Source organism: Maudiozyma barnettii (assembly GCF_903064755.1).
Source record: "Maudiozyma barnettii strain CLIB 1767 genome assembly, contig: KABA2_02, whole genome shotgun sequence".
NCBI classification, from domain to species: Eukaryota; Fungi; Ascomycota; class Saccharomycetes; order Saccharomycetales; family Saccharomycetaceae; genus Maudiozyma; species Maudiozyma barnettii.
Genome location: NW_024545239.1, coordinates 1495088 through 1517801, shown reverse-complemented (window position 1 = coordinate 1517801; position 22714 = coordinate 1495088). Strand labels below are relative to the sequence as shown.

The 22714-nt window shown below is 33.4% G+C and overlaps 16 protein-coding genes across 16 annotated transcripts; 11 read left to right on the top strand and 5 right to left on the bottom strand.

The window, feature by feature from the left end:
• Positions 1–486: 486 nt before the first annotated feature.
• Positions 487–1947, top strand: RUD3 (Rud3p; the record flags this gene model as incomplete). The annotated part of the gene is made up of 1 exon (XM_041549323.1): positions 487–1947. The coding sequence occupies one exon, from the start codon at positions 487–489 to the stop codon at positions 1945–1947; it is 1461 nt and encodes a 486-aa protein (XP_041405257.1).
• A 418-nt stretch (positions 1948–2365) lies between these two features.
• Positions 2366–2914, top strand: AIM41 (Aim41p; the record flags this gene model as incomplete). Its single annotated transcript, XM_041549322.1, has 1 exon — positions 2366–2914. One exon carries the CDS (start codon positions 2366–2368, stop codon positions 2912–2914), a length of 549 nt encoding a protein of 182 aa, XP_041405256.1.
• Positions 2915–3317: 403 nt separating this feature from the next.
• On the top strand, positions 3318–4253 carry SPR2 (Spr2p; the record flags this gene model as incomplete). The annotated part of the gene is made up of 1 exon (XM_041549321.1): positions 3318–4253. One exon carries the CDS (start codon positions 3318–3320, stop codon positions 4251–4253), a length of 936 nt encoding a protein of 311 aa, XP_041405255.1.
• Positions 4254–4718: 465 nt separating this feature from the next.
• On the top strand, positions 4719–5605 carry KABA2_02S14366 (uncharacterized protein; the record flags this gene model as incomplete). Its single annotated transcript, XM_041549320.1, has 2 exons — positions 4719–4727; positions 4889–5605. 2 exons carry the CDS (start codon positions 4719–4721, stop codon positions 5603–5605), a joined length of 726 nt encoding a protein of 241 aa, XP_041405254.1.
• A 486-nt stretch (positions 5606–6091) lies between these two features.
• MDM20 (Mdm20p) lies at positions 6092–8476 on the top strand (the record flags this gene model as incomplete). The annotated part of the gene is made up of 1 exon (XM_041549319.1): positions 6092–8476. The coding sequence occupies one exon, from the start codon at positions 6092–6094 to the stop codon at positions 8474–8476; it is 2385 nt and encodes a 794-aa protein (XP_041405253.1).
• A 532-nt stretch (positions 8477–9008) lies between these two features.
• KABA2_02S14322 (uncharacterized protein) lies at positions 9009–10454 on the top strand (the record flags this gene model as incomplete). Its single annotated transcript, XM_041549318.1, has 1 exon — positions 9009–10454. One exon carries the CDS (start codon positions 9009–9011, stop codon positions 10452–10454), a length of 1446 nt encoding a protein of 481 aa, XP_041405252.1.
• Positions 10455–10546: 92 nt separating this feature from the next.
• Positions 10547–11080, bottom strand: KABA2_02S14300 (uncharacterized protein; the record flags this gene model as incomplete). The annotated part of the gene is made up of 1 exon (XM_041549317.1): positions 10547–11080. One exon carries the CDS (start codon positions 11078–11080, stop codon positions 10547–10549), a length of 534 nt encoding a protein of 177 aa, XP_041405251.1.
• A 900-nt stretch (positions 11081–11980) lies between these two features.
• Positions 11981–12571, top strand: PAC10 (tubulin-binding prefolding complex subunit PAC10; the record flags this gene model as incomplete). The annotated part of the gene is made up of 1 exon (XM_041549316.1): positions 11981–12571. The coding sequence occupies one exon, from the start codon at positions 11981–11983 to the stop codon at positions 12569–12571; it is 591 nt and encodes a 196-aa protein (XP_041405250.1).
• A 428-nt stretch (positions 12572–12999) lies between these two features.
• MRPL25 (mitochondrial 54S ribosomal protein mL59) lies at positions 13000–13464 on the top strand (the record flags this gene model as incomplete). Its single annotated transcript, XM_041549315.1, has 1 exon — positions 13000–13464. One exon carries the CDS (start codon positions 13000–13002, stop codon positions 13462–13464), a length of 465 nt encoding a protein of 154 aa, XP_041405249.1.
• Positions 13465–13667: 203 nt separating this feature from the next.
• SMD1 (mRNA splicing protein SMD1) lies at positions 13668–14099 on the bottom strand (the record flags this gene model as incomplete). The annotated part of the gene is made up of 1 exon (XM_041549314.1): positions 13668–14099. The coding sequence occupies one exon, from the start codon at positions 14097–14099 to the stop codon at positions 13668–13670; it is 432 nt and encodes a 143-aa protein (XP_041405248.1).
• A 406-nt stretch (positions 14100–14505) lies between these two features.
• Positions 14506–15447, top strand: SIT4 (type 2A-related serine/threonine-protein phosphatase SIT4; the record flags this gene model as incomplete). Its single annotated transcript, XM_041549313.1, has 1 exon — positions 14506–15447. One exon carries the CDS (start codon positions 14506–14508, stop codon positions 15445–15447), a length of 942 nt encoding a protein of 313 aa, XP_041405247.1.
• A 590-nt stretch (positions 15448–16037) lies between these two features.
• Positions 16038–16550, top strand: NPC2 (sterol transporter; the record flags this gene model as incomplete). The annotated part of the gene is made up of 1 exon (XM_041549312.1): positions 16038–16550. One exon carries the CDS (start codon positions 16038–16040, stop codon positions 16548–16550), a length of 513 nt encoding a protein of 170 aa, XP_041405246.1.
• Positions 16551–17002: 452 nt separating this feature from the next.
• MRP10 (mitochondrial 37S ribosomal protein mS37) lies at positions 17003–17290 on the top strand (the record flags this gene model as incomplete). The annotated part of the gene is made up of 1 exon (XM_041549311.1): positions 17003–17290. The coding sequence occupies one exon, from the start codon at positions 17003–17005 to the stop codon at positions 17288–17290; it is 288 nt and encodes a 95-aa protein (XP_041405245.1).
• A 235-nt stretch (positions 17291–17525) lies between these two features.
• Positions 17526–18446, bottom strand: FAD1 (FMN adenylyltransferase; the record flags this gene model as incomplete). The annotated part of the gene is made up of 1 exon (XM_041549310.1): positions 17526–18446. The coding sequence occupies one exon, from the start codon at positions 18444–18446 to the stop codon at positions 17526–17528; it is 921 nt and encodes a 306-aa protein (XP_041405244.1).
• Positions 18447–19105: 659 nt separating this feature from the next.
• On the bottom strand, positions 19106–20419 carry MTF2 (Mtf2p; the record flags this gene model as incomplete). The annotated part of the gene is made up of 1 exon (XM_041549309.1): positions 19106–20419. One exon carries the CDS (start codon positions 20417–20419, stop codon positions 19106–19108), a length of 1314 nt encoding a protein of 437 aa, XP_041405243.1.
• A 585-nt stretch (positions 20420–21004) lies between these two features.
• KABA2_02S14102 (uncharacterized protein) lies at positions 21005–22681 on the bottom strand (the record flags this gene model as incomplete). The annotated part of the gene is made up of 1 exon (XM_041549308.1): positions 21005–22681. One exon carries the CDS (start codon positions 22679–22681, stop codon positions 21005–21007), a length of 1677 nt encoding a protein of 558 aa, XP_041405242.1.
• Positions 22682–22714: the final 33 nt, after the last annotated feature.

Genomic DNA, 22714 nt, shown 5'->3' with positions numbered 1-22714 from the left:
ATTGAATTATTCAATGGTTTTCTATTAATTACGTTGTATTCCTTAAGAGAAACACGAAGTTATAGAATGGCTTGTTATGGCTCATTCATTTTAATCGTACCGTGCACTAAACCAGAGTAAATACTTCGAAATTTTAAAAATACGCGACTTGCACCATCTTTTTTTTTCGTTTTTTTTCATTTGCCCTGCTAATCGAGAAGTGAGATAGACCTCTTGACTTCCAACAAATAACGACAAGTTTCACTAGTAAGGTAGATTGGTTCGAAAACTCTCAAGAGCCTGCATCCATTAATCGTGGCTATAAGAGTTCTTTGAAAGTAGATTTGTTTGATTCCACTTCAATTCCACCTTTCTTCCTTGTTAATTGTGCAACAGAATTTGACGGTTAAGAGCTTTAGAGTCATTTGCTATTATAACGATATCCATCACTTTATTGAAGACAACTCAGTGTTGCTCTGATTCTACATTAATTCACAATAATATATCATGGGTAAAAATAAGAAGAAGGCCAATAAAAAGGCTAAACAATCTGATAAACATAACAATGGTTCTGCTGTAAATGAAACAGAATCCACGATTCAAATGGCCGAATCTAACAACGTCGATAAAACGAATGTTGTAGAAATAGAGGCTGAACTTACAGATACTGCTGTTGTCGACGAACCATTAATTGATAAAAAAGAACAGGATGTTGTTACATCTTTTTCTGTAAATAATACAATTTCTTCCAATGGTGAGGAAGTCAAGGAACTACATGATGAAATAAATACCTTAAAAAAAGAATTAGAAGAAGAAAAAATGAAAAACAAGAAAACTGACAATGTAAAAGAGTCAAACAACGATTCTCCAGATATTACTACGTTGCAAAAAGAACGTGATCATTTTGAAGAACAATATAATACTTTGTTGAATAGGTTGTCAGCAATGAAAACGATCTTCAATAACATGAAAGAAGCACAATTGGAATTGGAGACAACAAAAGATCAATTGAATGAATATGAATCCCAAAATTTAAAACTTAAAAATAAAATTACATCCATAAATACAGAGAATGAAGAATTGAAAGCAACTGTTGTGACATTAAACAAAGAATTTTCAAATATGGAGGAAGAAAATGAATCACTAAATGAAAATATAAAAACTCTGGAGCATTACAAGAAAAAAATTGAATCTGACATCGAAGATGCATCTCAAACTAACAATGTTGAATTAAAAAAGATGACAGATCGTAATGATAAGCTAATTATTCAAATTGAGGATCTAACTTTAATCTTGGATACTCAGAAACAAAGTATTTCTGATTTGACAAATGAAAGAGATGACTTAAAAGAAAGCTTAGACAAGACACAAGAAGAACAAAAAAATCAAATTACTACTATAAAGAAGTTAGAACAAGAGCTTGAGTCCATCGACAATTCTTCAAAATCTAATATTGGTGCAAAGGACCAAGAAATCAAAGCGTTACGAGTTCAGTTAGATAGCCGTGAGGAAACTATCAAAGAACTGGAAGAGAAAGATCAAATATTGAAATCAAAGATCGAATCTTTGCAAGATAATGTATCTGAAAATGAACAACTTGAAAAGAAGACTAAGGATCAAGTATTACAAATCGGCAAATTGAAACATGAAGCCATTATACTTAACGAACATCTAAAAAAAGCCTTAGCAATGTTAAAACAATCTAGTGATTCCGAGACTGTGGATAAAGAATTAATATCGAATCTATTGATTTCTTTTGTATCAATACCAAGGGCTGACCCCAAGAAATTCGAAGTCCTTGAACTCTTGTCAAGTTTCTTGAATTGGGATGACGACAAAAAGAGACAGGCAGGGCTAATATATAGTTCTGATAATAATGGTAATTCAGGACAGGCTACTTCCAAGACTCAAAGTTTCGTTGCTCTATGGACAGAATTCCTAGAAAGAGAAAGTGAAAAGGAAGCTTAACTGCAACCCTTGGTTACTTAGAAAGTTACACATATATGCATTATTTAAGATAGACAAAAACTATATGTAATAGAATCGGATACATGATAGTGATTAAAATTAACCTCATATATACTTCTCTTAAAATAATACAAGAAAAATGGACACTGTTATCCGTTATTGGTTCTGTTTTGGGTATTCGAAGAGCTTGTCCCATTTTTCTTGACCAACAAAGCGCTAATATTCATCTTAGAAGATAATTATTACTTCAAAATTTAAAGAAAATAAATAAAGGATAGACGAAAGGGGACAGAAGAGAGATAGACATTGGGATATACGAGAGCGACTGGTTACGAAGTGAAATCAACTCAGCATTAACTGAAGATATTTATTAAATATCTGAAAAACACATTATTTTCCCTCTTTATAATAATTAACAATGCTTAGACGTTCTTCTGCACTCGTTATAAGAATTAGACAGTCCCTAAGGTTCAACAGTACTGAGGCTTATACAGCCGCTATTACAAACCTAAAAAAGGATCTGAAGACATCAATGATTAACAAAAATGACCTTGAAAAGAATACTATAAAAGGTTTACTATCTGAAATTAAAAATGTCGAAATAGATAACAAGAGTAATCATAATGATGAATTTTTGTTATTTGACACCTACTCAAAGTTAATTCACCAAAGAAAGGATTCTGTCGAGAACTATCTTGCCAATAAAAGAGAAGATATGGCTGATAAAGAGAAAAAGGAGATCGATATTATAAAGAAGTACCAAAACTTGTTACCTGTTTCCACTCAAGAAGAAGTTGATGCGAAAGTTATAGAGTTGTTGAAATTCATTAGAAAGGAAGAACCTACTTTACAATTGAAGCAAGTGTTTGGTAAAGTTAATTGGAAGACTACACCTGAACAATGGAAAACTTCTTCAAAATCTGTAAGAAGCAGCATTGTTACACATTTTAAATCTGTATTTCAATGAGCTTCGTAAAAAAGATAAATAACATATTCGTAAATAAAAATCAATGATATCACACGTGTAAATATTTAAATATTGATCTAGAACTTCAAAACATAAATTATTGTTGTTTGAAGACGTCAGTTTACCTTCTTGAAAAATTGGCCCAGTTGTTCTTCGTTGCGTCACGAATTTCCTTTATCGGAAGAAATATTTCCTCTCAGGTTCGTTGGTGTCAGCAAAAGGTAACACAATTTTGTGTTGTATAAAAACAATAATAACACTCGAATTATATATTCAAAAGATTTCTTAAATATTCTTCTGTCTCGAAATTTTGTTGTACCATAGAAGAATATATCAAACTCGACAAGTGCTAAGTTCAATAAGTAACTTAAACCAGTAAATATAAATAAAAAAAACAAACATCATGCTTCTAAAAACAATCCTTTTTACACTACTTACCATATACTGTGCCACAGTTTTGGCAAGTAAATATTCTATAACAATTACATCCGAAGACACAGATTATAAAAGTGACTCCGATAATATACAAGGTTCTACACCTCAAGAAGTAGACAATCAGGTTTCTATCCATATTGGAGATGGAACGGACTCTACCGAATTATTACAAGAAATATTTAAAGCCAACTCATTGCAATTTACAGATGTCCCAGATTCACCTACATTTTTTAAAGCAAAGAATACAAGAACTGACTTTGATCTTGTCAAGGGAATGTTCCCAGATTCTTTGGCTAAGATGGATGATCCTAGTGATTTCATGGATATCATAATGAAGGATGGTAGATTTGCAAATGTCAGACATATAATAAAAGAAATCATAGAAGATATTGATGAAGATGAGGATGAGGATGACGAAGAAGATACTAGCGATTTCTTCTTTGAAGGTGAGGAAGAATATGAGGGCGATAGTGATGATGATGATGATCAAGAAGAAAATGACGAAGACTTTTATTTTCTTAAAGAAAAGCAACTTGTGAGAAAGGATAATAAGTACTTTACTCAGGATTTACCTATATCTACACTATTAAAATCCCAAACGATTCTAACTACTACCGCCACACGCATTCCGTTCTTTGATAGTAGCAATTCAATGTTGTACAATATCAGTACTGTAAAAATGAAGAAATCATTCTCAATAACTCCACAGGTCATTACAACTCATTTCCCCTCGCGACTGTTTGTCGTAACTAGTAAAAATAATCCCAATACATTTAAGAATAATAACAACACTATCCCAGAAATTGAAAATAATAGTCAAGCAAATAAACGATTCAATATATTTAAACCGTATTATTTGATTGGCTTACTTTCCGTTTTAGTGTTATTAATTTTTGACCAGTGATTCTTAGAACAATCACTTCATATATAAGTTTATAAAATAATACAATGATACATTCATTATCTCTTAAGAACCAAATTATGTCAATTTAAATGATATACTTACTGATAATTCTGTGTAATATTAACATTAAATGAGAAGAATAGCTCTTCTTCTACGCACTTTATTTTGAAAAACAAAGCAAATGCAAAAACAACTGAATTTTTCGGTTTCGCACAACAAACAGCAATTATCAAATAAATAAACAAGTACAACTAACAGCTATTTGAATATAGTTCGTACAGTCTATAGAGTATAATATTTAAGTGCTAAAGAGCTTCATACATTATTTAAACATCTGCTTATAATATAGTTTGAATTTTAGTCAGTAGAGATCTATTGTTTCTTATAACCAGACTGACGCATAACTATTCATAGACCTGCTGAACCAATTTCTTTCTTCCCTCCATTGATCAACAAACATCGGACATGGTACCAGTATGTATTTTGAATTTTAGATATAAACTATTACAATATTTTTCACTTTGGACTTGTTACTAACTAATTGGTATCGTTGTATCTTCAGACCTCTACGAGGCCAAGAAAATACTGAAAAGTTTCGATATTTTTTTTACGAATAGCCAAAACAAGCAATTAAGAGAACTGTCAGAGTGAAGACTTCTCAACATGTCTTACCAGATTTACCACCAGTGGAGAATTTTCCTATGCGTGAATGGAGCATTGAAATAGTACAATTGGATAAAGACGGTAATGAAATACCTGCATCACTTTTCGAAAAAGTAACATATCACTTACATCCAACATTTAATAATCCAAACAGAACATTCACCGAACTCCCATTCAAGATTACAGAACAAGGTTGGGGTGGATTCCCGTTGAATATTAGCTTATTTTTAATAGACAAAGGTGGAGAAAGAAAAATTACTCATGACCTAAATTTCTTACAGGATGCATATGAAGTAGACCACGAAATTCAAGTTCCTCATACCAAACCTACTTTAGTAGAAGAATTGGCGAAGAGTGGCCCAATAGAAGAAGAAATCGCAGCTATATCTAACTCTAAGAGAAAAGCTACGGTTGCGCCAAGTGTCGTTGAACCAAAGACGAAGAGAGTAAAATTATCAGTTACACCAATGGTTAAAGGGGATATTGATATTGAAAAGCTAGCATTTGGCCTAACTAAATTGAAAGAGGATGACTTAGTAGGTGTAGTACAAATGATAACGGATAACAAAACAGCAGAAATGAATATTACCAATGACGTCGAAGAAGGTGAATTCACTATGGACTTATTTAGTTTACCTGATAGTCTCTTGAAGAGTCTATGGGAATATGTAGAGAAGAATGTAGAATAGATCGATGTACTTATAAATATAACTGAACATCTGTAATGGTATAAAATTAATTTCACTTCGAACTTTTTATTATTAGCGAGAACTAAATAATTTGACGAATAGTCAAATATTATTATACAATTTTTTGATTTAGACAAAACAATTATAGCAAACGCAATTAAAGCAATGTAATGAATTATTTGATAGTATGCCTATGCTGTTTCATTTGACATAATATGCCAGATTTGCAGGCAGCTGGAAAAATGCATCGTCAAATTTCAGCAACAAGCGAAAATGAAAAATAAGAATTGGCGATCTCTCGAGCGTTCCTGCTTTGCAATTATATACATCTCAAAGAAATATGAGAACTATATGAGCTTAATTTTCAGTTAGAACTGAATCTATATCTTTATCAAATATTATTTGCACAGAGGTTATATAAGCTCCAGACCAAAACTTATCTTTATCTGCATAATTATCATATTCTTTTATTTCTGAATCTTTAAGATGAGTGTTTGGGAGAAACTTGAAGATCAGTCAAACGAGCTTATAGCTAAGTCTAACTTCAAACAATGTTATCAGACTATTGATCAATACAAGGCCAGATATCCAAAATCCATTTATCTACAGATTTTAGAATCTTATGTGAGGTATAAACAATCTCCAAGTAAATTCAACTTCGAGACTTCATTATTGGCTGCCTATGGCGAGAAAGGAACATCATATACCATTGATCAGGATGCGCTAAATTTATTACATAAATTTTTCTTCGAATTGGAAAAATACGAAGACGCATTACATGTATTTGAGAAGTCTAATGCTAAACAGCCAGGCTTTGAAATTAGTTACCTGTGGTTTGATCGTGCTTTACAAGATTGTAACTTTAAACATTTAGGAAAAGCATCATTACAATTATCAAAGTTTCCTAAGGATAGTGTGCATCAGCCTCGTGAATATTATTTTTGGAATGCCATTACTACAGTAGCCTTGTTTAAATTCCAAAACTACAGATTGTCATCACAAGAGAAATGCATTTTACCTTTGCTAACTTACAAGAACCTTTGCAATGTAAAACCATTTAAAAATAATGAAGAAATAATTGTGTTTTGTACAGTTTGTGAGACATTATTCCCAGATGATGTCGAAAAATCTCAAGAAATTTGCAAAGAAATATTACCTTACTTTGATGATTCTGTAGATTTATATCTAAAAAACTTTTTTTTGAAACATGTTGAAAAGAATAATCACACTTTAATCTTTGATACTTGCTCCAAGATTTTAAAAAGTTTGGATGATTATGAACTTATGAAACGGATAGTGACCTCTGGAAAAGCATTAGGAAAATCACAACAAGATCTATATGACTTAATTGATGGATTGGTTAGTACTAAATCCAGAAATGGAAGATTAATAAGATTTGAGATCGATTTAATGTATGATAAAATTATTAGTGAACAATCTTTGAAATATTATTTGGAGAGGTTCCACAATAGACCATGTTGTGTAACTGATATCATCCACTATAGAAATAAAATTTCCAATGCAGAGCTAATTTCTGAAGTTTTCGATTCCTTTAAAGAATTAAATGATGAAATACACGATTCAAACATTGTTAAGTTGGGATTAAAGATGAATAAGCAAGTTCAATATTACAATAAACACAAAGCTGGTATGAAAAATAAACCAAAAACTGATTATTCTCTATGTTCAACATTTATTCTTGATTTAATTAAAAAAGATATCCTTGGCCCTTCAATGACTTTAGAGGATTCTATCTTTGTTATATCCATGCTAGAAAACTATCAAAAGGAGGACCCTAATAATTATGACACTAAAGTATGGCTGATTGCAATGTATATGTATCTAGGTTTAACACCAATGGCATACTCATATTATCAAGACTTAAGTGTGAAAAATGTACAAGTTGATTCCATGGATTATTTAATATATTCCCGTTTCAGTTCTTTATTTCCACATAAGCAACATGACTATTTGAATAAGACTCTACCAGAACACGATGCATTATATGATAATTCCTTAAGTAGAATATCTCAATTTATTAGTATTTCGTTTGATAGAAAATCATATAGTAAAATCCTTGGGATGTTTGAATTCCAAGACCGTCTATTGAAATCCGTTGGAAGATTTAGTAAATTATGTGACGGTATCAACATGACATATATCTGTAACGATAAACGTACTGCTTTAATCGAATCCCTACGTGGCATTTTAAGACAAATTGAATCTACTGGTGATTCTCAATTATCTGATAATAGAGACTGGTCAATATATGGATTATCAGAAGAATTAGATAAGACAAATGTTCCAGAATGTTTATCTGTATTATCAATAGATAATGAGTGGATTATTTATAATTTAATCAAGATATTCATGATTGATGCTATTCCAACTGGGAAACAATCAGATATGGTAAATAAACTACTAGGTATGTTAACTGAGGGTTCAGACGTTTCAAAACATATGACTGCTGCAGAAAACATCTCGTTTAAGATTATCAATGATATATATTACAATAATGCATTAAATCTTCCCAGCTTATTAAATGATATTTCCGCCGAGAATATTAATCCTACTACATGGAGAGGGAGACAGACGTATCTAACTCATATATCCACTTTAAAGACTCTGGATAATATGAAAAGGATCAAAGATAAGGAACAGAAAACACGGATAAAACAGAAGCTTACTGAGTTGAGAAACCATTGTGATGAGTTATTCAAAACATATAAAGAACAAATTGTCTCTGCCTGTGCCAGTTTGAAAACAGGTGAAAGACATGATATCCTTACATCGTTAGGGTATTCTCCATTGGGTCCTGAAAATCTGACTGCCAGTATTGTGGAAGTTCAAAAAGCGATCAGAAATTTATAAACAATTGAACAAGAATGGCCTCTCATTCTCACCAAATTGGTGAATTGATTGTAAGTGAAAAAACAATGAAACAGACAAACTGTAAACTAATAGAAATATACGGCGTTGTCATCGCACATCTATTTTGCGGCTTTGGTAATGCAAAAATGGAGAAAAGCCCGAATCGGGTAAAATGACAACAGAGCCGTAAGAAGGAGTTCGTTTATACTAATAATAATACTAACGATGATCAAAATATCTATCTATCTATTTATATTTATAAATATTATTTGAGCATCTCTTTATCAGTACTAAGTGAAAGAAGGGTCTTTTTATTTTAATTTGAGTTGTTATTTATCTACAATTTACAAATAATATATACACAAACATATTTTCAATATTATTTCGACGGTGGAAAAGAGGAACAAATTTTCAGGTTACGATTTCACTTCTATAGTTAATATCTGTTAAACATATATACCAATCTTTTTAAAAACTAATTTTGATTTGGAACAAAATCTTAATATAGGAATAAAACAAACGTTATAAATTAATGGACGAACAGACTAGATTGAGGGTATTTGAGCCCTTAGATACAAATTCATTATCAATAATCTCATCCGCATCATCCACAAATTTAAGTGGTTTAAAATCGAATGCAAATAGCTTTATGAATCATCGGGGAAATAAAACTCCAACGACCCCATCATTGCCTCACAATGATGAAAACGGTAATGGAATGTTACAATGGAAATTGGAAAAGAAAGATTTCGTTTTTAATAGTAATAGTACACCTTCAAAGAAAAGACATAATTTTAGCGGATCTAGTTCAAGTAGACCAGAATTATTACAGGTTAAGAAACGTAAATCACAATTGATTGGTGCCAAAAGAAGAATGCAATCAAAATTAGCACAATCAACCTCAAAATTAGACCTCTTAGAGGTGGATAAGATTACAACATTACCATTGGTACCGCCTCCACAAAACAGATCTGAATATTCATTATCATCGTCCTCTAATAGTGGAAACAGTGTGGAGTCTAATATATTATGTCATTATCAACCGAATGAATGCGTCAAACCTAACCTAAGAATTCAAAAATCAAAATTAAACCTTGTTGAAGAGATCAGGATACATAATAAAAATGGGAATCGATATATTAGTTATGGAACTCCCAATCCATTGATGATCACACAAGATGGTATTGATGAAGGTGAGGAAGAAGAGGGACAACCTATTGTGATGATAGAAGACTATATCCCTTACAATGAATTATCTAAGAATGGTGCTAAGAAACGTGTATCAATGTCTGATCTTCGGAGTAAAATGAATAAACGTAACGATTCACATATCCCATTAAAATTTAAGAAAGGTAATAGTAAATTACCAAATGTCCCTGAAGATAGTAATAATAATAACCGAAAACGAATGTGTAATATGGTGAATGAATTATTAAACCCTGAGGATCATCATAGCGTTTCGGAATATGGTGATAAATATATATCTGATTTAGGAATTGGAACTCCACAATTACGAAAATGTGTTATTTGTGAGCGACCATTATATGAATTGGTCAATACATTATCTCATCATGAACAATTTAAAGAGATTGTGTGTGAAAATTGTACGTATGCTTATGAGCATGCTTCAAAATTATTTGAGAATTGTGAATTTGAGACCTCTGGAGAGAGTCATAATAGTTCAAGTTTCATGAGTGATTTAGAGAGTTCACTAGATAATGTTGTTATGACTACTACATCTGTTGGTAACAGTAATCAAGTTAGTGGTCAAGATGGAAGACAAACTTTTTCACCTGAACTTATTAACCTATTAAAATTACAAGTGTCACAATCTGAAAGGAATCGGTATTATCAAACCCCACAGACTGAAAACATTAAACCTAGTCTTGCGTGGTTTCTTGAAGCAAGAGATAAATTGCACTTACAATGGCAGACGAATGGACTTGTACCTTTCTTCATGCGTAGAATAGAACAATAATTAATTAATCGAATAAAACTAATAGATACATTGATAAATAGATTAAAATAATAATATTATATATTTATAGAAGTGGATGTAATAGGCAATAATCATAATAATTTTTTAAAATGTAGCAATGCAGTAGTAGCCAAGAAATGATCTTGTTCTTGTTTCAAGCCACTAATAGTCAAACATGCAATTGGCGAAGAAACGTTATCAACGAATAATGGAACAGCACCACCATGGAAAGCATATTCTTCAGCAGAGATGAAAAATCTTTGTTCCATGGGGATATCACCCTTCTTTTGACGAATAAAGAAAGTCGAATGATTGAAACGGAACACTGTATTTTGTTTACGTTCAACCCATTTAGTGTTATCCAAAGAAGATCCATTGATGGAAGTACAACGGAATAAACAATGACGAGAAGGCAATGAGATATCAATAGTGATACATTTGTCAGGGAACATTTTACGAGCTTCTGCTCTAATAAAACAACCTAATTCAAAAGCGGTCTCATCATCAAACTTTGGTAAGCTTGTTTGAGACTCCAGAACCTCTAGTTCACCTAAGGATAAGTCCTTGGATAAGTAATCATCCAGTGGTTGTTGTAAAATGGAGATATCTCTTGTATTGTTAATCATGATGAGAAAGCAAATGTATATACCTATATATGTATACTCAGTATAGTTGAACTAAGAGAAACCAGACGGGAATGAATGATTACCAAGAACTTTGAAAGAGAGTTGAAACCACAGATCATTACCAAACGCAACTGTCCCCTTTTATATATATTATTTGTATTGTTGATGGTGATTATTTAAGAAAGTTCCCAAGTCTGCAGGAAAACGTGAAATGAAACTTTTGGTGAGCTTCCCCTTTTGACAGCGCGGGGCCAGTCGGGGGCGGGGCAAGCGAGCGGAGTTAGCTTCCCACGGCAGAGAGAGCTGAGTTGGCGAGTTTGGCGGGGAGTTCAGTCGGTGTTTGGGACAGGAGATAAGACCATTTCTTGTAGTTTTTAGTGTATAGTTTGTTGGTACATTTCATGTTGCGTGATGATTGTTATTAACATCGACGTTATTGATAATGGGTAGGTTCGACAGCAACAACGTAGTCACGATAAAAATTGGCCTGTGTATGGGACCATTGCTAGCTACTGGACTAATAATGATACATGCAGATAATTGATATGCATCTACATAGGCATAACAAGTACGTTTAATTAGACAGGTAGAGACAGACAATGAAAAGAGATTTGGGTAGTATAACCTCTTTTTAACATAGTTGAATGCTCCAAAATATTCTATCACTACGTTAAAGTATCCTAGTGGATAAGAGATGAGCTCTACCTTTCAGTGGCTAGCTATGCACTATCAATAAATTTATTTCAGAAGCGTTCAGGGTAACGCTTGATTTTCCCACTGTTAAGAAAAAAAGTTTTCATATTAAAATTAACAGAAGAAAAGAGATTACTCAACTATTAAGTAGTGAACGGTTAGGAAGGGAGAAGAGAATGTGTGGTAGACCAAAGTCGACAAGCAACGATGGATACGATATTTAACAGTACGGAGAAGAATGCTAGAGGAATTCCAGCTGCTCCATTTGTCGCGGAAGTGGAGGAGTTTGTTAAGGACCCCAATGATTTTGATCTAGTGTTTAGTAAATTCCAAGACAGATTGTCAATGTATAAGTATATGCAAGAATCGAAAGGTTCGACGGTGAAACAATTACGTGTACGTATTCCAGACATTGAGCACACTTTACAAGTGTGTGAGACATTACAACGTCACCACGACTTATCAGCCGATGAAGATGATAATGAAATGGAAGTTCATTATCAATTGAACGATACTCTATATACAAAGGCTACTGTAGATACAAAGGATGCCAAAGTGGGCCTATGGCTAGGTGCAGACGTGATGCTAGAGTATCCCGTTGACGAGGCAATTGTATTGTTACAAGAACGTCATAAAGCCGCACAAAAGGGTCTGGAGACAGCTCTGGAAGATGTAGAATTTCTAAGAGAGAATATTACTACAATGGAAGTCAATTGTGCAAGATTATATAACTGGGATGTAGAACGTAGGAAGGCGTTGCGCGAGGCAGAAGAAGGTACTAAGAACCTTGCGATATAGATAAATAAAAAAGAAAGCAACCCATTCCATTCCATATAATAGCGTTACATAATACATAATATAATATGCTGTATAGATAGATCATGAGTGTATAAAACATTTGCAATTAAGTGCTTCTTCGTGTCTAGTTCTCTAATTTTTTATTTATATATGGATGTATGTATGTATGTATGTTTATACTCTCTTAGTTTCTATCTCTTCGCATGTAGGGGGAGCCAATAGATGAAAAAAAAATATTACAAAATAAGGACCAGCCAAGTTGGTAGTCTCTTCATTATCAAGAAACAGAAAACAAAAATTGACTTCGAACAAATAGGATATTAACAGAAGAAGATATAACTAACTGCCCTCGATATCATATTAGTTACTACTTAGGTTACAAACAAGTGAACACGCAACACTGAATATTTTTTTTTACATAATTTGCCATGTCTGCATTGAAACAGTTTGAGGCATTACCTAAACTGTTGAAACAATTTTTTTTTAAGTATCCACCTCATGTGAAATATGCTTCAAGTTCTGTATCGACAAATGCTCTGGATGCTAACCCATTTATTGCCAATAGACATCCGGTAACACAGAACTATCACGATCCAGTTTACTCTAAGAGACGCATGAGTGAGATCTTCAAACTAGCACATCGTTATGGGGTGACAGAGTTTCTTCCACCAATAAAGGACAAGTTATTCTTTGAAGAGAAGTACGAGAAGAAGACCTTTATGAAGGGTGTCCTATTACCAAAGGGACACAAACATGAACTAAGTAAAGCCGCTAGACAAGAAGCTATTTCAAAAGCATTATTGGAGGCTGATAATACCATTGCAAAGGTTAGAGGTAAGAAGTTTGCTAGACGTGTAGAGAAGAAACAGAAAAATACAGTCTCATGGTTTTAAAAAAAGATACATACACTTCCTTTCCCCCTTGTAAATAAATAAATATATATCCATATGTATACATATATCATAAATTTTTGTCATTATTCCAAATACCACAAAACGCTACATAAGGCTGATATCCAGAAGAACAATTTCTATTGATGCCACTTCATATACGGTCCTCTTTTCTTCTCTATCCTTCTCTATTCTATTCTATTCTATTATACACCTCTTCTTGCTCTCTTAGCTGTATGTGTATCGGAATCCCAAGTTCTCTTACGAGTACTTGAATCAGCAACTTGCCCACTCTTCCGTAAATGATTCAATTGTGCATCATCGACCAATAAAGAATCCAAATTTAAGGATTCTGGTAGGATTATCTGTCGAATAGTATTTCCACGAACATTAATGTATTGTAATGATGCCGATACTCCATCCTTTGACCTCTCAGTGGTGGCTCCGGATAGATATACGCTAGACATAGCGGCTTGTGATCTGCTAGCGTTAGATGGTACAGACAATCTAACATCAGTGAGTGTTGCATTCATTTGTGGCGAGACAGATTGTAACGTTCCCCATACTGTTGTACCGTTCTTCAACTCTATCGTTACTTGTTCGTTCCGTAACTTCTTTAAAAAATTCACCAGCTTCATCCCTTCAAAACACACTTGTTCAGTTCCCAAAAATGTTCAAAATGTTATTCCAACTTTGTCTCCAATGAAATAACCTTCTTCTTCTAGTTCTTGTCCTTTATCGTCATCTTAAGATATAATATGTACAATTCATTAATCTCCCCAGCCAAAAACTCAAAAAAAGTTTTCGGCCAAAGAAGAAAAAAATATTTCAATTTATAAGGAGAAGACGGTGTGAATGAATAATTGAATGAGTTAGTTGATGGGTGAACAGATAGATGACCCAACAGAACATTAATCACATCCAGTGGGTAGGTCTTTAAAGAGAGGTGATAGAGACTACACAATATATATATATATATATATACTATATCCACCAAGGCTTGGAAGAAAAAGAACAACAAAGATTTGAATAAAAGAAACTGAAATGAGTGTGAGTAGTAGAGGTGTCGACGACTGGCTAGAGACAGTTAAGAAATGTCAGTCACTGACTGAAAACGAAATGAAACAATTATGTGAAATGGTGAAGGAACTGTTGATGGAAGAAAGTAATATTCAACCTGTACAGACACCTGTGACAGTATGTGGTGACATCCATGGACAATTCCACGATCTTTTAGAATTGTTCCGTACAGCAGGTGGATTCCCGGATAATATTAACTATGTGTTTCTAGGTGACTACGTTGATAGAGGTTACTACAGTTTAGAGACTTTTACATTATTGATGTGTTTGAAAGTAAAATATCCGTCAAGGATCACTTTAGTGCGTGGTAATCATGAATCTCGTCAAATTACTCAAGTTTATGGGTTTTATGAAGAATGTCTAAACAAATATGGTTCTACTACTGTATGGAAATATTGTTGTCAAGTGTTTGATTTCTTGACGTTAGCAGCTATTATCGATGGGAAAATACTTTGTGTACATGGTGGATTATCACCAGAGATTAGAATGTTAGATCAAATTAGAGTACTTTCTCGTGCTCAAGAAGTACCACATGAAGGTGGATTCTCTGATTTATTATGGTCAGATCCTGATAATGTCGAAGCATGGCAAGTATCACCTAGAGGTGCTGGGTGGTTATTTGGTAGTAAAGTTGCACGTGAATTCAACCATGTCAATGGGCTAAATTTGATTGCAAGAGCTCATCAGTTGGTTATGGAAGGGTTCAAGTATCATTTCCCAGAAAAGGATGTTGTTACTGTGTGGTCTGCACCAAATTATTGTTACAGATGTGGTAATGTTGCAAGTGTGATGAAAGTGGATGAAGATTTAGAACCTACATTCAAGATATTTAGTGCGGTACCTGACGATTACATACAGGAAGCTGCAGTCAATCATAATAATCAAAGGGCAGGCTATTTCTTGTAAGGCAGAACTTATGATGATAATATATATATATTCACGTATATTTCTTCACCTTCAGAATGGACTAAACAAACCTACACATTGGACATGTTTATTTGCCCATAAATTGTACCATAATCTAAGAACAAACAGTTTCCGTCGATGCCATGTTTTATTATTTTCTTCTAATATTATTTTTTTTTGTCTCTCTATCCCTATCCTTATCTATTTTCATAATCAGTACATATGCATAAACTCATATATATTTTGTAGTCCCTCCAACAGGGCATAATGTAATTCAATTTAATAATAATTAAAGTTATTCATTTATTCGTTGGCAACCTATGTCAATGGGGGCTGACTTTGACGGTGCACATTCCTCTTCAACTCACTAGCTTCACTATCGCCTCAACACAAAATTGCAGAAATCAGTTGAGAAACTCCGTTTGAGCCAATTTTTTGTAAATTGTATATAAACGAAGAAGACACTTGAAGTCACAAGTCGATATGTAATCAAGATAAGGGATACAGCAAGGAAGATATATATATAAATTTAGAAGTTGTGTCATTTTAAATCATAATATATCTACTAATCCCACATTATATATATAAATATGCTTACCATTAGACATATCGTTACATTTATTACGTTTTATATTGCACTTGTCAGTGCCTCAGTGGTGTTCGAAACAGAACGAATCCCTGGAACCACTAAACCTATCGCAGGTGAATCACCATTATTACTTTGTGACCTAGAGGAAAAACAGTTATTGGACATATCTGCAGTAGTGTTATCTCCAAATCCACCAGAACGTGGTAACGAATTGTTGATTACCGCTACCGGTGAAGTCAAGACTACTATCAAAGAAGGTGCATATGTCGATGTTGAAGTAAGACTGGGCTATATAAAGTTGTTGACACAGACTTTTGATTTATGTGAGGTGTTAAAGGAGAATGATGTTAACGGTTTGACTTGTCCAGTGAAACCAGGTGTATATGACTTGAAGAAAAAAGTGGAAATCCCAGATGAAGTACCACCTGGTAAATACACTATCTTAGCAAGAGCATATACTATAGATAACGACTTATTAACATGCATTACAGGTGAAGTTATCTTTCCTTTGTAATTGAACGATATTATAATGTTTAATTATAATATGGTCTTCGCTAAATAGAGAAGGAGAAAATAGTATTTGAGTTTTCCCTTTTTGAGAATAATAAAAATATTACACATACATATCAGCTACATAATCTTTAATAAAAATATTTAATGTATTGATTAGATTCTATTTAGGACATAATAAAATAATTAATATATAATTTTACAGAGCTCTCCCTCTCTTATATCGATGATGATAGAGAATATTTACCCTCCCGGACAATTTCTTTGTTTGGAACCTTCTTTCTGGGTTCACAGCGAAATTAAGAAAATAAAAAGCTGGAAATCGTGAAACGCATTTAACGAACAAGAGTAAAGGGAGTATAACTTTAAACTGAAGTGCAGTGAATAACAAAGTCATTTTACATTTACATTAATAGTTTTATCCCTGATACACTGAGGTCATATCATCAATAAATAATGTCTGGAAAAGTTCCCGTGTATCGTCTACCACCTTTACCTCGTCTTAGAGTGAAAAAGCCTGTTATTAAACAAGAGACAAACAGATGTCTCGTATTAATGTCAAATCTTCTACAATGTTGGTCTTCTAATGGACATATGAACCCAGCTTGTGCAGACCTAGCAGCACAGTTGAAGGCATGCACTTCGGAGACTGCCCTAGGGAAGACGAACAAAGAACAAAAGAGTAATATCAACTATCACGCTGCTAGACTATATGGTAAGATTAGCGGTAAACCACATGATTGAAATCCAAATGTAGCATCCAAATTATTATAATGATACTATTATCATTCTCCCATATATTTCATCACATATATATTCTATGCTCATTTATTCATCATATCCCAGTTTAAGGTCTATTCCTGTATATACACAACCATTCATCTATCCATCTATCTAGATATATATATATCTTTAATATAATTAAAAAAAAAAATACATGCATATTACAATCATACGTTTGTCTTTTATAGAAACGGTACTATTTCTTAATTCTACCGGCTCTTTCTATTTCATCATTGATTAAATACCATCCTGGTAAGTATTTCTCTGAACCAAGTTTCTTCAACCATAATTGATCATCAGGATCAACCTCTAATACGTTGATTTTATCGTTTCCTCTTTCGAATGCATTATCTATCTCCCATTGAAATTCTAAAGATAATTTTGAACGATTATCTTTGGAATCGATCAAATATGGGTTTGGAATTGTTGTATCGATACCACCTATCGATGTAAAACCATTACCATACAATCCACAAATCGGTTCATCGGAATATAATAAGAAACTCCATATATTGGCTAATTTCCAATGTAAAATAGGTTGAACCCGATAAAAATCAGGCCAATTCGAATCTGTCTTTTGTATCGCCATAAGTGTATCACCAAATGGATCCGTAGCACGAACACCTATCAAAATTGCTTGTGTCTCAGGATATCGTTTTAAGAAATCTCCAAATGCACATGACATATTCGATGCCTTAGTTCCATGTTCTCGCATTGACGAATAAAGACTCAATTGATATCGTTCCGATGTTAAATTCACAAAATTCTCCAACGTAGGAAATGTCTTGGCAAGATCAATGTAAACAGAAAATAGATTATTCATTGGGAACTTTTGATATTTGAAATCATATTGAGACCGTTCTGCTTGTATTATGAAGAATTCCCATAAACAACTTAAATATAATAATAACAAAACTTGACAATCCTTACCCCCATTATAAGAGAAGGAAATTTCACCATTTAGAGGACTCCAACGTGTAAAAACCTCCTCGAGGAGATGTTGTCTCGTCAGTCTTACTGCATCTTGGGTCTCCTTAATTATTATACTACTTGTAGAGACCTTAAGGTACGATGTCGTCATGTTATAACACCTTTCTGCAATTTCACCTAATGACATTTTTGGTTTGATTATTTTTCTTCAATATAACTTTAGATTATCTCGACTTTTACTGGTACTAAGGTCCTAATTTGATTCGTGCTTTATAATATTGGTACCGGGACAGATTAGTGTCGTATATTTACAGGGGTGGTATGTATCTTAGATAAGAATATAAATGAACAATCCAACAGATCACAATAAACAGAATATACCTCAATTATTTTATACTCTTTGTTGGTATAAATAGATTTCCTATCCCTAGACCCTCTCTTTATCTCTCTCTTTCAATGCATCTGCCTTTAAATCGTCGTTCTTCTGTAGCCTAAGATTTGCTTAATAATCGAAATTGTGAAAGTACTGCATTTTACCGGGCGGCGCAGTGATCTTCGTAAGCGAAACAGCCAGAAAGAGACACGCACAAACACTTTTGAACCAATATAAACGTTTATATCTTCATACATCCTCTCGATTGAACCGAATAGACAGCTCATAAATAACCGACCTTACATCGAAAAGGTGTCACACCCTTGGATTAAAATAGCCAGAAGACTATATTTTGATTTTATGTACAGGTCGTCGGTGACTATCCAACGTCAAATATGTATATGTATATATATGCTATTTAGTTGAAACAATGTAAAGAAGAAGAAAAAGAGGGACAACTAGAAGACTCGGTACTACGATTGTTCGGCTGTTAATGCAAGTTTTAGTTGTTTCAAGTATTTTCTCACTTCATTCAGGTATATTCTTGTTTGGTGTGTCCATAAAATACCTTTAGCTGTTCCACTATTCTCCTCAATATTATTTTCAACTGGAAGATAATCATCGTAAGTAGCATCTATATCTCGTATCAATGTACCTAGTAGTTCTACAGTCTCGATGTCACCAAGGATACCGTTGATTTTCATCTCGGTGGTCAAGTCCAATATGCGCTTGATATCTTTGAAATTCTCCCATGAAAGTCTCAGCAGTTGGTTATAGAAAATTACATTGCACATGTTTAAATACAATGATAAATCCTGGCATGTCTTACATTCGTGATAGACGTAAGTTGCTATATTGTATTTCCTCTCGCTTGACATATTAAATTCGGGGCCTATTAAGAGTCTAAGCATACAGTACGGTATTGTGATTACATAAGGTTCAGGGATAACTTCGGAATTTTTCTCACTGTAGCCCTTTATTGTGTTGATAATATCAACAGGTTGATTATTATTTAAACTATCAAGCGATTTATCTCTTGCTGTAAACAATTTAATCATCTCCTTTATTTTCTCAAGGACATCATAATCAGATGAAATACTCAATTTTAACTGGTCAGTGTATGGTTTCATGGCGCTATCCATGGCTGCTTTATACCGTTCTTCGTCTTCCAATTTTTTGACATCAATCCCTAAACTTTGAGATTGTATGACATTCGGTGTTGGTAATGATGACGGCGAGAAATTGACGATCTTCATAGCATCAGCTTGTTCTAAAGTTCTTTTTTTATTTTGAAGGATAGATTTCTCTATATTTTCAAAAAGGTCATAAATGATAGACGATTTACCTGTTCCACCTTTCTTGTTTCTATCCACTTTGGAAAATAAATCATCATTTTCCTTATTTTTTTCACTTTCTTGTTTGAAATATTCTACCAGATTAATATCTTCAGGATCTATATCTTCATATTGTTCATTTTGTCCAAAATTCACCTTCACTTCACCAATATCTTTTCCTTTTTTATCTCCTTCAGTGTCTAGTAGTTCAGACATTCTCTGGTTTCGAAGTTCTTCCTTTCGTTGCATTCTTTCAAATATACTCCCAAATATCATACGTTCTTTCACACTGGCCTCAACTTCATCTTCTTTAAGGTTTTCTGTAGTTGAATCCAACAGTGGTGTGTTAGTCTCTAATTTTATTTGTTGTAATATCTGTACATTTGTATGAAGTAAGCGTGCAGTATTTCGAGTACCAAGTTGTAGTATTTTACTGCTACTATAACGCAACATTTTCTAGTGCCAGTTGTTATATGTCAATAGGAATAAACAATATAGGATTTTTTTCGAAAATGTAGGTTAGTCTAATTATTCGTCCTTCGTCTATTTTATCAGTTTGTGAATATATATGTTATTTGAGGCTTTCAAAATGGATGAACCTTTAGCTGCTACCAGATTCATTGTTGTTTTTTCAGTGTCCTAATAAACTATCGGAGAAAATAAAAATAGACACCAAAGACCAAAATGCAAAGAAGAGAGTATTAAACTCGAACTATATATTCACCTTAGTACATGCCTCTACTTTTTGTATATACTCAGACAGTAGAAAATATACAGAAATAATATTACAGTAATTTTGATGTAGTCTAAGTTGGTCTTGTTCATGGATAATGGAATACAACGGTTTGGAATGTTCATTTAGATAATTTTATATATATATTTAATGCGTATAAGATTCTGTCTATTACCGAATCAATTATTTGTTGTGGTTTGAATGCTTTATTTTATTGTGGATATAGGTAAGTTCATAAATAAATTTCCAAAATATCAATATGACAAATGTAGCTGCTTTGTTAATAAAAATATATGAATTTCTTCCTAGAAGCCATCCAAAGCTTTTACAGCATTATTTAATCTCCTTATACCTTCATCATAACGGTCAGGATCTAATATCATATCAGCAGTCAATCTAGAAAGAGAGTCGACTAATCTTTCTAAAGATCTTTTTTCTTCTAGTTTCATACCTAGGTTGGAAAACTCCGATCCAACAAGCGTACCTTTAGTTATCATCAATAACTGAGATAACGTATTTGTATCAAATGAATTCGAGGAATTCTTTTTATGCCTTGATGATTTTCCAGGTTTCTGTCTATGATTGTGTGTATCTCTAGATGATCTGGATGGGTGGTTACTAAATATGTGTCCTTCCTCGATATCTTCAAATCCATCATCCTTATTGGTTTTTGCAATATTAGCAATATGGGGTAGAGTGCTACGGATTTTTGGTTGATTATTATTATTACTTCGCATGGTAGGATTGCTTGGAACCCTTCTCTCCCTGTATAATTGATCAGCTACTTCATTTGGCTCATCACTCTCAGCAGAAAAGTATGAATCACCACCTTTCGTATGAACTGTTACATGTGATTGATTAGTATCATTTAATTCTTGCTGTAATTCTGTTTCTATCTTATCAAGTTCATTATTTAGGAAACTCCTGGAGACTGGTCTCTTTCTATTTCTTAAGGGAACAGTGGGGTTGTAATCTGCCATTTCAGACCTATCAGGAGTTAAAGATTTGACACTAGATGTTTGGTATGTTTGTAAAGGTGGTAATTCACTAGAAGTACTGGATATATTATCTATTGATTTACCAGGCGTGTGATTTCTTGTAGTTTCTTCACTTCCTTTTTCTAGCAATACATCTTCTAATGGGTGGTTGAATGGATAATATGCAGATGATCCACTCTCACTAGCAAGGTTTCCTGAACCAATGGAAAGATTCTTACTGATACTCTTTGTTGTCTCTTTAGATAGATGGATAGAATCGTTTGTGTAACTTATAGTTTTCTCCTCATTGGGCAAAATAGGTAACGTTGGAACGTTATCAGTTGCTGTAATTGCTTCTGGTTTGGAGTTTAAGGAGTTATAACGACTTACTGGTTTTGCATTCGGTATAGTCTCAATAATCAAGTTACTCTTTGACCTTTGAGGTTTATTCATCTTCTTAGAAGGGGAATCATCATTGATGTCAAGTTCATCTTGATTTTCCAAGAATACCTCAATATGAGGCGGTTGTTCAAGAGTGGTTCCGCACTCAGTATTAGTTTGTACCTGATTCGTATTATTGGTATCTCTGTTCACGTTATTTTTCACGACGTACGACACACCTGTACCCTCCTGGATGACACCTGAATAGTTAGAATACATGCTTAATCTTGTACCAGCGGGACTAAATTGAGAGTACACGCCAGGTGATTTATTTCCAGGTGATTTAGTATATAGAAAACTCTTTGGAGTATGAGATCCATCTGGTAGGTCAGCTAAAGATGGTGGAGGTACCAATGCTGGTGCAACTACTGTGCTTTCTATGTGTTCCTGTTGCTGTTGTTGTCCATTTTCTTCTTCTTGTGCAACAGCGGAGAATTCACTTGGCTTACTACTATCCGTAGTCATGTTTGTATTAAATCCATCTAACGAATTCATCATAGCGGATAATCTAGTAGTATTGATGGATTTCTTCGATGGGGATTCATTAGATCCTTCTGTAGACATTTTCTCTGACATTTGATTTCTGATTATATTATT